This window comes from Streptopelia decaocto, assembly GCF_964273445.1.
Source record: "Streptopelia decaocto genome assembly, chromosome: 1".
Classification (NCBI taxonomy): Eukaryota; Metazoa; Chordata; class Aves; order Columbiformes; family Columbidae; genus Streptopelia; species Streptopelia decaocto.
In genome coordinates this window covers 87,034,868-87,049,717 of record NC_138663.1, presented here as the reverse complement: position 1 = coordinate 87,049,717, position 14,850 = coordinate 87,034,868, and the positions used below count along the sequence as shown (strand labels likewise).

The window sequence follows — 14,850 nt, the reverse complement described above, 5'->3', positions numbered from 1 at the left end:
AGACTCCACAACCCCCCTGGGCAGCCTGTTCCAGTGCTCTGGCACCCTCACTGAGAAGAAGTTTCTTCTCATATTTAAGTGGAACCTCCTGTGTTCCAGTTTATATCTGTTGCCCCTTGTCCTACCATTGGTTGTCACCGAGAAGAGCCTGGCTCCATCCTCATGACACGCACCCTTTACACATTTATAAACATTAATGAGGTCACCTCTCAGTCTCCTCCAAGCTAAAGAGCCCCAGCTCCCTCAGCCTTTTCTCATATGGGAGATGCTCCACTCCCTTCATCATCTTCGTTTCCCTGCGCTGGACTCTCTCCAGCAGTTCCCTGTCCTTCTGGAACTGAGGGGCCCAGAACTGGACACAATATTCCGGATGCGGCCTCACCAGGGCAGAGTAGAGGGGAAGGAGAACCTCTCTCGACCTATTTCCCATGTGATAATGTATTTCAGACCCTATTACAGGTCATTAAGAGCAGAATGCCACATAAACTGTTAAATAAGGTGACACCAAATCATAGAGTGGCCCTTGAGTGTGTTTTAACAAACATCTCATTAGCAGTGCCAATGAAGAAGGTGCACCTCCCTACCCACAAAGAATTTCCAGCTTGCACAAAGCAACTGGTTGTTCTTCAATGAGTCATTTATCTTACACACGAGTGCAATATATTTTCTCTAGATTTGTCCCACAAATATGCCACAGATCCTCCACTTCCCCGTCACATATGTGGTGACAAGATGTGAATTACTCTGAAGGGTTAGAGGTAACATTACGCTCACAGTGTGAGCTTAATATTTTGTCTGTTGGAGGTAGAAAGTGAAGACATAGGGTTTATCAGCCTTTCATTCAAAACTGCTTCCTTTCTTAGAAAAATCTGCTTTCACCAAGATTTCCTGGTGCTTAAGGTCATCATCAGTCTAATTCTGGCTTTACCAACATCATTATAAAAAGATTTGTGGAAGGTGCAAATGGTAATTGTTAATGTGCTGAGAGAAGGGATTGCATTGCATGTGATACAAAAACAAGATTGAAATTATGAAGGAAGAAAGAAAGTGACAGAAATACTATGAGCAATTGCCTTCACTGAATTGCTGCAAATGCAAGTGAGTTCTTTTTATACTGGAGGCTGCGCCATATGCAACCTGAACGGAATATCAGAGTTCAGCCTGTGGTAAAACCAGTCCTTGATCCTAGGCACGTCTGCAAGTCAATGCACTGGATTCATTACTCTCTGTTTATTTGAAAATTTGGAACCCAAAAGCTTAAATTAAGGGTGCATCTGGGATTCTGTCCTAATGTAGCTTTAACTTGTCTTGAAGAACAAGATCTATAGAAGAAGAAAGTGGTACAGGTACAATTAGATGAACGTATCATTCACTTTGAAAGCTCTTAAACCTCTCTGCTATTATTAATTACAATCAAATTTAAATGTTAAATACCTAATACAAGTAAATATAGTACAAGCCAGAGACACTTCTCATTCCACCAGCCTATTCTCAAACATTTCAGCCACCTATAAGAAAATGGGGAGCATGTTCTATCGGGCATCTTAAAAGCCTGTGCACATTTCAGTTCTTGTCGTTCTTCACACTGCATTTACTGCAGAGTCTGAAAATTTTGCGCTGTCTCTGCAGAAGCCAGCTGAGCATCTACAGCATCTGTTTACTTGCAGTGGAGCTTACATAAGATGGAGACTAGATATTAAAATAGCAGTGATTTAAAACTGTTAGGTTTCCAACCAGTTTGATTTGTCACACATTTATACTCTTTCTACTTTCAGGCTAGCATGATTTGGGGAATTCCTTTATAATTAAGATCTTTTCTCTATCCTGGATGTTTTTGCAGCACTGGTTACCAGGATAAATGTAATTTCTTTACTACGCTTTTTTCCCCAAGAGCAAGGAGTATTTCTACTTTTGTGCTATAGCAAAAAAACCCACCAAAACCCAAACCCACACTCTTGCGAGCCTCTGGTTCATCACAGTTCCTCCTTCCCCTGAGACACTCACAACCCTGAGCTTTGCTTATACTGGAAAAAGGGGACATGGTATAAAACGAGCCCCACACGCAGACAGAGGAAAGGGTCCTGAGAGCACCATCCCACTTCCTGGAGATCTGGCACCCTGGGCTCACTGCCCACCTAGCCATGCCTTCTCCCTGATGACCCTGGAGGCAGGGCTGACCTGCCCCTTCCCATGGGAGCTGCATTTCAGCTGAGGCTCCAGTGCTTGGCGCACAGCTACAGCTGTGTGACAGCCATGCCTGTATCACAGAATCACTTTGGTTGGAAAAGTGATTGGAAAAGACCCTCAAGATCATTGAGTCCAACCATTAACCTAACACTGTCACTAAACCATGACACTAAGAACCTCATCTACGTGTCTTTTAAACACCCCCAGGGATGGTGACTCCACCACTTCCCTGGGCAGCCTGTGACTGACAACCCTTTCTGTGAAAATTTTTTTTCCTAATATCCATTCTAAACCTCCCCTGGTGCAACATGAGGCCATTTCCTCTCGCCCTATTGCTTGCTACTTGGGAGAAGAGACCAACACCCTCCATGCTACAACCTCCTTTCAGATAGTTGTAGAGAGTGATAAGGTCTCCCCTGGGCCTCCTCCAGGCTAAACAGCCCCAGTTCGCTCAGCTGCTCCTCATCAGACTTGTGCTCCAGACCCCTCACCAGCTTCATTGCCCTTCTCTGACTCTCTCCAGCACCTCAATGTCTTTCTTGTAGTGAGGGACCCAAAACCGAATACAGGATTCAAGGTGCAGCCTCACCGGTGCCAAGTACAGGGGGTGATCCCATTGACTTGGACCTGCTGGCCAACTTCCTGGCCAGACCTCAGACCTGCCTCACTGCTATGGACCTGCCTGCTGATCACAGGGCTGTGTCCGTCCCCAGTTGCCTTCACTGGATCTGACTCACTAACTTACATGAGGCTTGACCTCAGGTCTATCCCATTGCCATGGAATTATCATCTGGACTCTCTGTTGGCCCCATCTGCCATCTCCAGACCTGCCTTGCTCACCTTGCTCAGATCCCATGGGCTGGGACCCTGGGCAGTGAGATCCCTACTCTGCTGGCCATGTTACAGCACTTGGCTCCCTGTCCCTTAGGAAGCAGCTGGCCCTCACTGTCCCCAGAGGCCAAAGGACTGTGACATACAGGAACACCAGACCAGTTCCGCTACTCCAGACCCATAGTTGTCTGGATCAGCATCTTGTCTCTTACAGGTACTAGTTCCTTCCTCCAAAATACAGGCTGCCATTCAACAGCAAGATCCAGGTGGAAGTGAAAAGGGAAAACAGGCTACCCATCTTTATCAAAGAGGCTGAGTGAAGAGTGACGAATCAGCCAACCGCCATTTGTTACCTGGAAAGATAATGAAACAAGCTGTTCAGCAATCAATGTGCAAGCAACTAAATAACAATAAGAGAAGCAGTAGTCAGAATGAGAAGCAGTAGTGTGCATTTGTCCAGAACAAATCATGTCAAAGTAACCTAATTTATTTCTTTGCCAAGATAACTCACTTAGTAGGTGCTGAAAGGAACAGATGAAACGTATTTTGACTTCAGTAGGGTTTTGGCATTGCCTTGAACACCACTTTCATAAAGACAAATAGGTCTCAGATTATATTAACATGAGAGGAGCGCACGATTGAAAAGCAATTTCTGAACTGTAGCAGCAGATATTTTCCTGTTCATAGGAAAGTATATCAAATTAAGAGATCTAATCTGTCTGCTAGGTTCGATTATGTTAAATAGTGACTTGAATGGCGGAATTGACCTTTGGCTTCAAACCTCAGCAAAAACCACTGAGTTGGGCAGTACCACACTTTGGAGGCAAGGATTTGAACAAAGGTTTAACATTGCTAAATCACAGAAATAATAAGATGAAATTCAACGAAGACAAGAACAAGGTATTACACTTTGAAAATAAATTTGAATTCTCAAATTCAAAACAAAGAAAAAATGTAGTCTTTGGTGAGGTACCAAAACATACATCCACTCAGGGCAAGTACTTTAAGAACTGCATAATTCTGCATTGGAAAGTGTGGACTATATGAAGAGCCACTTCTCTGTTAGGAAGGCAACAGGACCAGGGAGGAGCAATGCACTGATGCCACACTGATCCCCTGATTTGAAATATGCACCACACCAAATGACACAAAAATTATTGGTAGCTGCCAGAGCTACCTTGGTTTGCAGAATACTGGCCTTGTGCCATCTGACACACTGTTCTGAGCAACCTGTCCCTGACGTGCTTTGCCATACCTACTCCTGTTGCCTGAAGCCTCTCCTCTGTGGGGGAAGATGTGCTTTCCACTCTCCTCCCTCCAGCATGTGCTCAGGAGTGACCTGTGGGTCTGCCATGGGCAGTGCATGAGAAGGGAGCTGTAGGGTTCAGGAGCCCTGGGCTCTACAGAGGGGAAGCCACAAGGCTTTCAGTGCCCCCACTACTTGAAAGTCCCCCAGGACAGGTCACACTGTGTACCAGTAAGGAGCAAGACAGAGTCACAAGAGCTCAGAAGTGACATTGCACGGGTGTCCTGGTCTGCACAGCATGATACTCCAAGCTGAAAGGCACATTCTTTGTGTTGGAGTGTCCATCTTCCAGCAGATCTCAAGTGAGGAGTTTTTGCCCTTAATGCCACTTCTTGGGACTCTGACAAAAGGCAGGGTGACTTGAACAGCAGCCTGCCTCAAGGCGAACATGGAAATCACTCATAATTGTTTTATTTTTCTCTTGGCAGAGATCACACAAAAGTCCGAAGATCAAAATGACAGCATAATGCACACTGACTCGTTTTGCCGAGCTTCGCAACTTTTCCTCCAAAGACAACGGGTGACCCCCAGGAAATCTCTCAACTTTGAAAACAAAACCCACAATTTGGAAAGCTTCTGTGGCCAGATGCGCCACAGTTGGAGAGAGCAGGCTGGCTTTATGAAACTGCTTCTCCTACAGGTTCATTCTCAGTCTCAAAAACCTTTCAGGTTGCTTTCTAGTAATGCTCTATCTTCTCTGACTTAAAAGTGCATCCTTCCACCATGGCATCTGACATATTTCCCAGACGTGTTTTCAACAGAAAAACATAGGGTGTAAGCCATGAGAGAGAGACACCTGGCCCTTTCACAGCCTAACAGTATTGCTCTCACCTTGCTGAAAAGGTTGAGAGTGTCAGTAGCAGTTCCATGAACGACTCAAAGAACATAAGATGCACCAAGCCATGCTTGGATTAATGAGACGACATTTTGCTGCAGCCCTTCACATCTTTGGACTGAAGTAAAAGACAAGGGCATCAATACCAAAGTTAAGAGCAGCCAAAAAAAATAAAAGGTTTGGGATGGCCTTATGCAAGATGCATTGCAGGTGCAAGCTGCCGCTCCAGCAAGCGAGCAAAGCCTGGGGTGAGGACGCCCCTGGCTCAGTGGGCCAGGGCTGTTGAAGTCCTGCAGATGCCGTCCCCATGTGTCTGACGATGTCGGCGGGCCCCTAAGCCCACAGCACAGCTCCCCAAGGGGAAAAGCTCCCTGACAACCGTCTGCCAAAGCCGGCTCAGATTTTGGGGCCGGGCACAGGGAGAAGACCCTCCTCCCCGGGGCCGGCCGGCTCGCCGGCCTCCCTTCCCCTCCCCTCCCCGCCGGCCGGCGGAGGGTCCTTCTCGGGGGAAAGTTGCTCGGCGCCCCTGATCGAGGGGTGGGGGCTGTCCGAGGCTGCCTCCCCGCCTCTCCTAGCGCCCGTGCGTGTCGCCGAGCTATTTATTTAAATTGCAAATAAAGCGCTTCAGCGCCCGCCCTGCTGGGGAGAGACGGTCAGGGTGCCGCACCGGCCGGCCGGAGGGTGTGAGTGAGGCTGCCCCGCGGGACCAGCAGCGGCAGGGACGAACCCATGGCCCGGGGGGTGGCCCCAGCTCCCGGGGCTTTGCTCTGCGCCCTGCTTTGGGCGGCAGCGGTGGCGAGCGGCCCCGGGGGCAGCCCCGCACCCGGCGCCTTCGGCCGCGTCTACCGGGGCGCCGTGAACATCAGCGCGGAGCGAGTCTACGCCTTCGCCTACAGCAGCGAGCCCGGGCAGGTAGGAGCGTCCTCCTGAGCAGCGGCTTCCCCGCGGCGGGGAAATGCACCGTGCCGCCCTCACCCTCCCTCTGCCGGTGCGGCCGGGGAGGCGGGGGCGCCGCTGCGGCTCCGGCGCTGCGCGGGAGCGGGCCGGGCTCTCCCTCCGCGACCCCGGTCCTGCCCGCATCCTCTCGCCGCTGCGGGGGCCGCCGTGCACCTGCGGGCTCCTCTCGCCTTCCCGCGGGTTTTCCCGGCACGGCTAGAGCACCCCGGGGCTGTGGGGAGAGAGGGTGGCAGCGTCCCAGGGGGCGCGGGGTGGGCAGGCAGTTTGGTGCACCCCCTCGGACGGGGGTTTGGTATCCAGCTCTTGTAACAGCAAAATGGGTTTAAAGTCTAGAATGGAATGTTAGGACCTTAGTACTAGCTAAGGAAAAAAAAAAGGGGTGTGGGGGGTGGTTTACACTTAATAAGCCTTTAAAAAAGACCATTTTCCACTCTTGAGTGCTTCACTAGGATCAGGGTGCTCTCCCCTGAGAGCCGGGGAGGTGAGACAGGGCTACACAGGTGAGGTGTGATGTGAGGAGGCTATGGGGCAGCACTGCTAAAGCCATGGCTGTTTGATGGGGGAAGGAAATCTGTCATTTATGTATGCCTAGCTATTGCAGGTTTTCCCCCTTCCCCCTTTTTAATGTGTTTATCTCAAATAGCTAAGTGGTGCCTTGGAAACTCTGCCCCCGTTGTTTGGATTGGGCGTTAATTGCTGGATAAGATGTTCTGATGTACCAAAAGATGGTGAACCGGACAAATGAATATTCCCTCCTGTCTTCAGTTGTAGAGGAAGAGAAAAAATGGAAAACATCACTTTTTATGCACCGTATTTCCAGAGCTTCAATATGAAGAGAGTTGGTAAAGATCATGATAAAAGGTGGGGGAAAACAGGGGAGGTGGCGTTAATCATCCCATGCTCTGCTTTACTCTGGAACTCTGAAAGATCTAGACCTTTTAAGGCTGGTCTTTCTTCTATTGTGTGTGTTACTGTGCAATAAAATGCACCTGGTATTTATGGGGCAGGAGTTGTGTGTTGGAGCTGTGATGCAATGGAGCACAGCATTACTTAACTGTTGGGTGTCACTATTGAACCCAAGAGGTCAAAAGTGCACTTTGGGCATGAGCCTCCTTTTAGAAACTGGTGGTGATAGTGTAAGTTAGGCTGCTTCAGGTATTGGGTATTATAATGAGGGCCTGTTGGCAGACCAAATGTTGTTTGGGCCTTGCTGGGCTGGCTAGCAGAGACAGCATGCATACTAACTTCAGTTAAAATGTATCTAGTTCCTTCAATTTAATGTGCTCTTTGAAGCCATGTATTTTGATGGACACCTTCCACGAAAAGGTTTTCTCTCCTGGAGAACTAAGGTCATCATGGTGGAGTGGGAGGAGGCAGGGAAGGGAGCACATGGCTTTTGGGAGGTGTTTGTGGGTATCTATGTGCATCTTCTGCTCAATGGCTACTTTCAGTCACTAGGCCATTCCCATGGCCATGAAAAGCCAGCCAGCTCAGATCACTGCTGCATTTAAACAGAAGCTTTAGCGGACTAATCTGCACATTACTCTGTGCTGGAACGTGAAATCTCTGCATAGATACTGAGATTGTCAAGAGCATATCTAAGAAGAGAAACTTGAGGTTTGAGGCTTAACATTTTTTTAATGCAGAACTCTCCAAGTACTGCCATGAACATGCTTAAAGAGGCCATACAACCAGCTTGTGCTATGAAAACTGATTTGGAAGAGAAAAAAACCACTTAAATAAAGATAAACTGTTCTTGGGGCGCCCCTCATCAGAAAGCCTCCTAACAGGCCCTAAGAATAAAGAAGGTTCCAGGGAGACCTTATTGTGGCCTTATAAGAAAGAGGGAGAGATGCTTTTTACTAAGGCCTGGAGTGACAGGACAAGGGGCAACAGTTTTAAAGAGAAAGAGGGTAGATTTGGGTTGGACATAAGAATTCTTTTTACGATGAGGGTGGTGAGACACTGGAACAGGTTGCCCAGAGTAGTTGTGGATGCCCTGTCCTTGGAAATGTTCAAAGTCAGGTTGGATGGGGCTTTGAGCAACCTGATCTATTGGAAGATGTTCCTGCTTATGGCAAGAAGGTTGGACTAGATTATCTTTAAAGGTCCCTTCTGACCCAAACCATTTTACAATTCCTCACTGAGAAGTCCTGCAGGTGGTATTCCTGAAGAGGAACCAGCAGAAGCCTTCAAGAAGGTGTCTGGCCTAATCAAGGCAACTGGCTGCAGGTGTGTGTAGCCCTTCCCCAGCTGTGGCTCTGAAGTGATGAGAGGCAAAAATGTCTGGGTCTCTTCTGGGCAGAGCTAGAGGCTGATTTGTCCTGGTGGTCTTGTGTCTCTCTGGTGATGAGGATTGCTTGAAGTTTAGAAGCTTGGTGGTGGAAATCTTTACTTTGATCTGAGACCATGCTCTTGTGGGCAGGTTTTTCTTGTGCAAGAGTCATGAACATACTTAGGGGCATGCTGTCTTCTGAGAAGTTGTGGGACCTTCTGAAGGAACACAAGTCCTGCAAAAACTCAATGTGCTAGTCCTTGGCTTTCAGTGCAGGCTTTAGCTCTGAACTCTTAGTGAGTAGAGTGTCAGTCAGTTTTTGCCAGTTGCCTGCTACTGGCAGGCTCTCTGCTATTCCTGGTCCTTTCAGTCTCCTCCTGTCTCTGTGCTCATGGCAGGTCTGCCAGAAGCCTCTGATACCTTGAGGCAGATACCGCATGGACCATTAACCTTAGTTATAGGAAATTTAATTTAATAAAAAGAGCATTTTCCATGTGGAAGGGCTGCAGTGGGTGAATGTAATTGCTTTCCCTCTGAAGCAAAGCCAGGTCAGGAGTAGTCTGGCTCTGAAACAGCTTTTTGTTTTCCTGATGCTGTGGGTTCTGCTGTTTTCCCTTCTCTGCTGCTCTCTCACATGAGGGCAGGCTGACAAAGCAAGGGACAACTCGGAGCCAAGGACAAGGCACAAGGAGTGGCTTGTGACCCATTAGTCCCCTGTAAATGCTGTGGTTGCTCACGTCTGTGAGCACATCTGAAAATGGAGTTGAATGGAGCAATGCTTGAATGATGCATGAGAGAAGGGAGGGAATAAGACTGCTACTCCTGTCTGATTCTTTAGAGACATTGTCTTTTGGAAAGACTCGTGTTTATCTCAAAGGATGTTCTTCATCCACATAGTCTTCCTTAACTCCCTGGGAAACAGGTATACATGTGTGAGGGAAGGAGAAAAGCAAGTCGTATGAGATTGCTGATGTGCAGATGTATACAAGGTGAAGAAAGTCCAACCTGGGGCTCTGGAGCAGGGCTACTTTGAGACTGGCAAGTCACTTCCCTTTTGTGCAGCTCCTGGGTGTGTAAAATTAAAATAAAGGTACTTAAATGCTGACCAAGTCACCTAGCTGAAACTCTTACACACGTGTACATTGCCAGGTCTCTTCTCTGTGTGTGTGAAAAAAACCCTCCTGTGTGCCGTGCAGAAATACTTCACCTTGTTCCTTGAAGTGGGAGAGCTGTCAGGCTTTTTGTACTTGGCAACTAGGATTCAGGCCTTAATTTCTGAGGTGGAGCTGTTAAACTAAAGCACAGCTACCTCTTCTGCAAGGGGCTTCTGGAGTTGACCTGTGAGCAGATGGAAGTGTCAAACTCCTCCTCATGGTGGAAAGTCTTCATTTGTTGTAGGGTCATGTTATTGCTTTTCTGGTTCCCTTTTCCTCGTCCTAGCTGCACTTTTAAATTTTCCCCTCTGCACAAGTGTTTGTTTAATGTTTAACTGTGAGTGTAAAAAATACAATAATAAAAGCAGGTGTTGCACCTGTCACTGCACACCCATGCTCTAACAGCAAAGGCAGGTGTGCACTATTAGAAGTCCGGTGAACAATTAATTGGGCAAACAGGATTATTTTATTTTAGGATTGCTTAAACTGGAGGCATCCAGGATGGGGAAAAAAATGAGCACACTCATGAGCATCTCCAATTCTACATATTCAACATGTCCTTACTTGGTAGGGAGGATGGAAGGAGAACTGGCTGGCTGGAGCTTCCTGTGCAGTGTGTTCCTACCCAGAAGACTGAATGAGAGTTGCAAAATATTTCTGCTGGATTTACAATTGACTAGAAAAGGTTTTATGTGACAAGTGAGAGAATCTGCTTAATTCCATGATTGCAGTAATACAGAGCCTTCCAAAAAGAAACAAAAGTGTGTGTGGGAGTATTGAGGGAATTCAGAGTGGATGACTCTCTTCACCACTGTAAGCTCTGGCAGTTGCTAATGGTTAATTTGCTGAAAAACAAATGCTACTAATACTGTGCTTGTGGATATTTCCTGTACAAAGTCCTGGGTAGTGCAAGAGAGTATCATGAGGAAGAAGACTGTTGAGGACAACAAAAGTTCTTCCTAATCAGAGCTCAGCTCAGCTGTATGTCGGATTTGGAGGGCAGATGGACTATATTTGGAAAATCAAGTTCTCTCAGGAGAACAAGTTTTCAACTTTCCAGTTGTAGGCAAAGCTGCTGCAATACCGACACAGCTCTTCAATGTTCGTACAGTGCATCTTCGTTGTGATGAGCCCAAAAGCTGAGCAGTGGGCTGCACCTATTTTAGGAGAAAGAGTGGGTGATATTTTCTACCTCCTCTTCCTCCCTTGCCAGGACTTGCAACAGAGCCCCAGTCTTGGTTCCCATATGGCCCAGCCTTACTGTAAGCTGTGATTGGCAGTAGATTAAGCTGCGGCTTCTCTGCTGAGCAGTTTTGCCATGTGAGGATGTGTAGCCCTGGAGAGACTGTTTCCTATGTGGAGTCTATCTGAGGGGGGATCAGTAAAAAATTACCCTCAGGGAATGAATGAGAGAGGCTGTGTACCACCACGGAGGCTTCCTAACGTCATTATCCTTCCTTCTTTCATGATTGCACATGGGAAAAAGTTGGCTGACCTAAGGGAAGAGGGGAAATTACACTTGCAAGAAGAACAGAAATCTTTCAATTAGATGCCTTAAACCAGGGGTGTCCAACTCGTTTTCACCAGGGGCCACATCAGCCTCGTGGTTGCCTTCAAAGGGCTGAATGCAATTAACTACTCCTACGTTTATACAGTCCTAAAATTACATTCGGGCCCCTGGTGAAAATGAATTGGACACCTCTGCCTTAAACTTTGTGACCCTCTAGTAGAGAACAAATGCCTTTTCCGGCCCAAATAAAGTGATGCCTTTGTGCTCCTCTGTCCCTGAGTGAATGAGTCTCCTATAGGCTGGCTGTGGATGGCAGTTGCACTTGCTTTGCTCTAGGCAAGGAGCCAGAACTGGAATTCACCCATATGTTCCTCTGGGATTGCATGGTGAGTCACTTGCTCAGACCAAAGCCATCTGTTGTAGCTGCAGGGAAACTCCTTGATCTGCTACACAGGGCAACCTGGTTTAATAAGTGGCAGTGATCAAACCTGTGATTACTGTTCTCTGCTGTTTCACATGCGAATGTAGGTCTCACTGCAGCAGCACCCACATCTGCTATGACAGCTCTAGGAGGAAATTTTTCATCTCTTGCTTCTGAGCTGGTTTGGGGCTTCATGTGTAGGACTCTTCAGGCTGGAACTAAACTACCCCCAAGTATTCCCTTGTACTCCTGCACATCGTCTTCATACCGTAAATCTTGGCTCCAGCTCAAGTTTCAGCCCACAGCTACAGCATGCATGCAGTAAAACTTTGGTCTCCTGTTTGGAGATGGAGCTATAATGAGGAGAACAAGGTAGGTTCTGTATTCCCTTAATGCTGAGTGGAAACCCACCATTTTAGCCACAAAGACGCAGGTAGAAAAACAAATAAATTGGGGAGACTACAAGTGTTTGAAGGTCTGTAGAGCTCCTGTTATTGTAGGATCTCCAGGGCCTGAACCCTGTTGCTTTATGGTTGCTGGCTCTAGTCTGTTTACCACAGGACACTGAAAGGGCCTCAATACACCATTTCTGGAGCCTAATATTAATGCCTTGTGAGGCAGAAATGTAGGCAGAAAAATTGATGCAGCTTATAGTATGTGATGTCTGTAGCCGAGCAAGGTTCAACAGAATCCCTTTGGAATAACTTTTGTAAATGTAATTTATCTCTTTAAAAGAAAACAACCAACCCCAGGAAGTGACAGCATAGGCAGTGTAGAGGACAATGAGGAGAGACTGAGAGAGCTGGGTCTGTTCAGCCTGGAGAAGAGAAGGCTAAGAGGGGATCTCATCAATGTTTATAAATATCTCAAGGGTGGGTGTCAAGAGGATGGGACCAGACTCCTTTCAGTGGTGCCCAGCAATAGGATGAGGGGCAAGAGGCACAGACTGAAGCACAGGAGGTTCCATCTGAATATAAGGAGAAACTTCTTTACTTTGAGGGTGCCAGATCCCTGGAAGAGGCTGCCCAGAGAGGTTGTGGAGTCTCCTTCTCTGGACATTAAAGACCCACCTGGACTCATTCCTGTGTGATCTGCTCTGGGTGAACCTGCTTTAGCAGGTGGGTTGGACGAGATGATCTCCAGAGGTCCCTTCCAACCCCAACCATTCTGTGATTCTGTGACACAGCACCTGGAATGCTCTTGCTGCTTGGGTCTCTTGGCCACTCCTCACCCTGCCCAGAATCACACCCAAAGCTCTTGCTTACAGGACAAACCAAAAATAAACTGTGAGAGAAATGACATGGGGATCCACTAAAAGCATGCGATTGACTGTTGTATTCTGCAGCAGAAAATATAATTTTGAAGGCTTTGGCTCTGGCAAAGACTGGATGTTCTCAGTGAAAGGAATGGTGTGGGAGGTGGCTTTGCTTTGAGTTGGGGATGGGATCATGTGTCTGCCTGAGATTCCTTCATACTTTGGCTTTCTGAGATTTTGTTTGTTGTGGGTTTCCCTACCTAAAGTAGCAAAAGGGAGTACACCTTGAGGGAAGCTATCAGTTTGCAGGCTTTAGGACAAAAGCTTGAGAGGTCTGCTCTGGATTCTTGCAGGGTGGTCCGCAGACTTCAGATGGTGACTTCAGTGCTGGCAAGCATTTTGTTTTCCTTTCTAATGTGTAAGCTAATGCTGTTAAGCCTGATAACTTGTCATTGAACTAAAGAATCTCATTTGAATTTGGATGTTGTTCTAAATCTTAAAATTACTCTCTTCTTGTTGGGCTGTTGTTTAAAATCAAAACTGATCAGGTTTAGTTGTTCCCCTGCTATCCCTTTCCCACCTCCCCAAAATGTTTAGATTGAAAAAGAAGAAATGTTCTGAATAACAGTAACTTGATCAAAATGTCTCTTCTCAGTTTGAACTCTTTCCAAGAACAGTGCAGCAATTTATAATACAAACATTTACATTGTAAGTAGAGGCTGAAGTGTCCTTAAATAACTTGTGCAGGAGTTGTTGGGTAGGAAGGTATACTTTTCCTATACAGACCTCATCTGCTATTTCAGGGGATATTCAGGGAATGGAAGTGCAGTCTGTAAAAGCTGTAGTGCAAGGGTGTGCCATCTGCTCAGTTTTAGAATATAATTTAGTATGTTTGCATAAGCGAACATTATTTCCTGCTGTGAATACTTACAGAAACACAGAGGATTTCAGAAACAGCCTTCCTTACGTTCTTTATGCTGATGTTTTCCTTTGGGCATAGCAATAGCTACTTTGGTGTGGTTTCATACAAATGAACAATGTTAAAAAAAAAGGAAGAACACATTCAGGATACCTAATTCAGTCCACATCTGAAGTGTTACTGAGGTGAAGAACTTGGGAGCCAAGAAATAACCAGATATTTGTTGTGTGACAGTAATCCCCAGAGTTATTGCCATGAGCTTAGGGTGGCAGCAAATTTTGAAAGGTCATAAACCCTTTTGTTTCAAGGGTTGCCCTAGCCCAGAGTTCCAGCTGCTGTGGGTTAGGAAGACAGTATTTATTAGAGTGTAGTTTGTTCCTTAACTAGCTGTTTAAAAATGGATTTATTTGTTTACTTTAGTGTCTTCCTGAAGTCTGAGGGTGGTCAAAAACAGGTACCTATTTCATCCAGTGTGGCAACTCCTAGTTTTTCTTTCTGGCTGTCCTAGAGACTCCCTAGTGACATTGGTTAGAGGACAAAATTTCAAAAAGGAACAAGATAAATATTAACATGCTTTGTATTTGTCTTACTTCCATTTATGCTACAGAGACACTGTTGCAAACAAGTGAACTCACGGGACTGTCCATAGCAGAGTGTAAGTCCACACAGCATATTTGCACAAAGTTGAACTTTTAAAGGAAAAATAATAATCCTGGAACAAATACGTTAATGTGACTGAGACTGTGCTTGACATACCCAGAGTGTGTCATTTAGTTTATGATGCTTTGGATATTTAATACTCCTGGCAGAAATGTTGGAAGAAAACTGTGGACCATGGTTATTTGACAGACTCCTTCTGGCAATCAAGACTTATTGACATTAGGGCACAAAGACAGAGAAAGGCTGAAAGAGATTGCTTCTCTGGGCTCTTGCCTTTTTTGTTTGACAGGAGTGATGCTCATTTCATGAGAGGGCAGGAAAGAGGTTCTGTAACACCTGTCACTCTGTTTACCTATTTTCCTTCAGGGTCCCGGCTTCCCCCTGTTGTGTTGGCAGTGGGAAGTGCAACTGAGTTTGTCACTGACTGATACGTGCTTCATTCATTCAATTGCTCTAGCCCATCCAGCTGAATCTTACTTAACTTAATTTCAGGGTTTATATAAAAATGAAGCACCTCTTCCTCGTGCAGCAGCAGACAGC

At 46.5% G+C, this 14,850-nt stretch overlaps 1 protein-coding gene across 1 annotated transcript in view; it reads left to right on the top strand.

Moving 5' to 3' along the window:
• Window positions 1–5,888: 5,888 nt before the first annotated feature.
• The window catches only part of SIDT1 (SID1 transmembrane family member 1), a gene marked incomplete at both ends in the record, with an annotated part of 44,750 nt that continues 35,788 nt past the window's right edge, over window positions 5,889–14,850 (top strand). The window contains one exon of the mRNA XM_082050209.1: window positions 5,889–6,071. Coding sequence (XP_081906335.1) covers window positions 5,889–6,071 — 183 coding nt within the window. The remainder of the gene's footprint in view (window positions 6,072–14,850) is intronic.